This window comes from Charadrius vociferus, unplaced genomic scaffold (assembly GCF_000708025.1).
Source record: "Charadrius vociferus isolate BGI_N301 unplaced genomic scaffold, ASM70802v2 scaffold613, whole genome shotgun sequence".
NCBI classification, from domain to species: domain Eukaryota; kingdom Metazoa; phylum Chordata; class Aves; order Charadriiformes; family Charadriidae; genus Charadrius; species Charadrius vociferus.
The window spans coordinates 464,794-465,188 of NW_009647757.1; the positions used below are offsets into that span (position 1 = coordinate 464,794).

The 395-nt window shown below is 65.8% G+C and overlaps 1 protein-coding gene across 1 annotated transcript in view; it reads right to left on the minus strand.

Moving 5' to 3' along the window:
- CNKSR1 (connector enhancer of kinase suppressor of Ras 1) overlaps positions 1-231 on the minus strand; it is a 6,042-nt gene extending 5,811 nt beyond the window's left edge. The window contains exon 1 of the mRNA XM_009882227.1: positions 175-231. Within this exon, the coding sequence (XP_009880529.1) occupies positions 175-231 (57 nt within the window). The remainder of the gene's footprint in view (positions 1-174) is intronic.
- Positions 232-395: the final 164 nt, after the last annotated feature.

Below are 395 nucleotides of genomic sequence, written 5' to 3' on the forward strand. Positions count from 1 at the left end.
CCTCTCCCTCCAACCTGGGGTGTCTCCATGTCCCCCCCTCCACCCAGCCCAGGGTGTCCCTGGGTGTCCCGCCCCCCTCCAGCCAAAGGTTTCCCCATGTCCCCACGTCCACCAGCCCAGGGTGTCCCCACATTACCCCTCTCCTCCCAACCCAAGATGTCCCTGTGTCCTCACCTTCACCCGGCCCAAGATGTCCCCACATCTTCCCCTTCCAACCCGGGGTGTCTCCATGTCCCCCTCTCCACCCGGCCCAGGGTGTCCCTGCATGTCCTTCCCCTCTCCAGCCAAAGGTTTCCCCATGTCCCCCCCTCCACCTGGCCCAGGGTGTCCCTGGATGTCCGTCCCCCCCCTCCAGCCAAAGGTTTCCCCATGTCCCCATGTCCACCCAGCCCAAG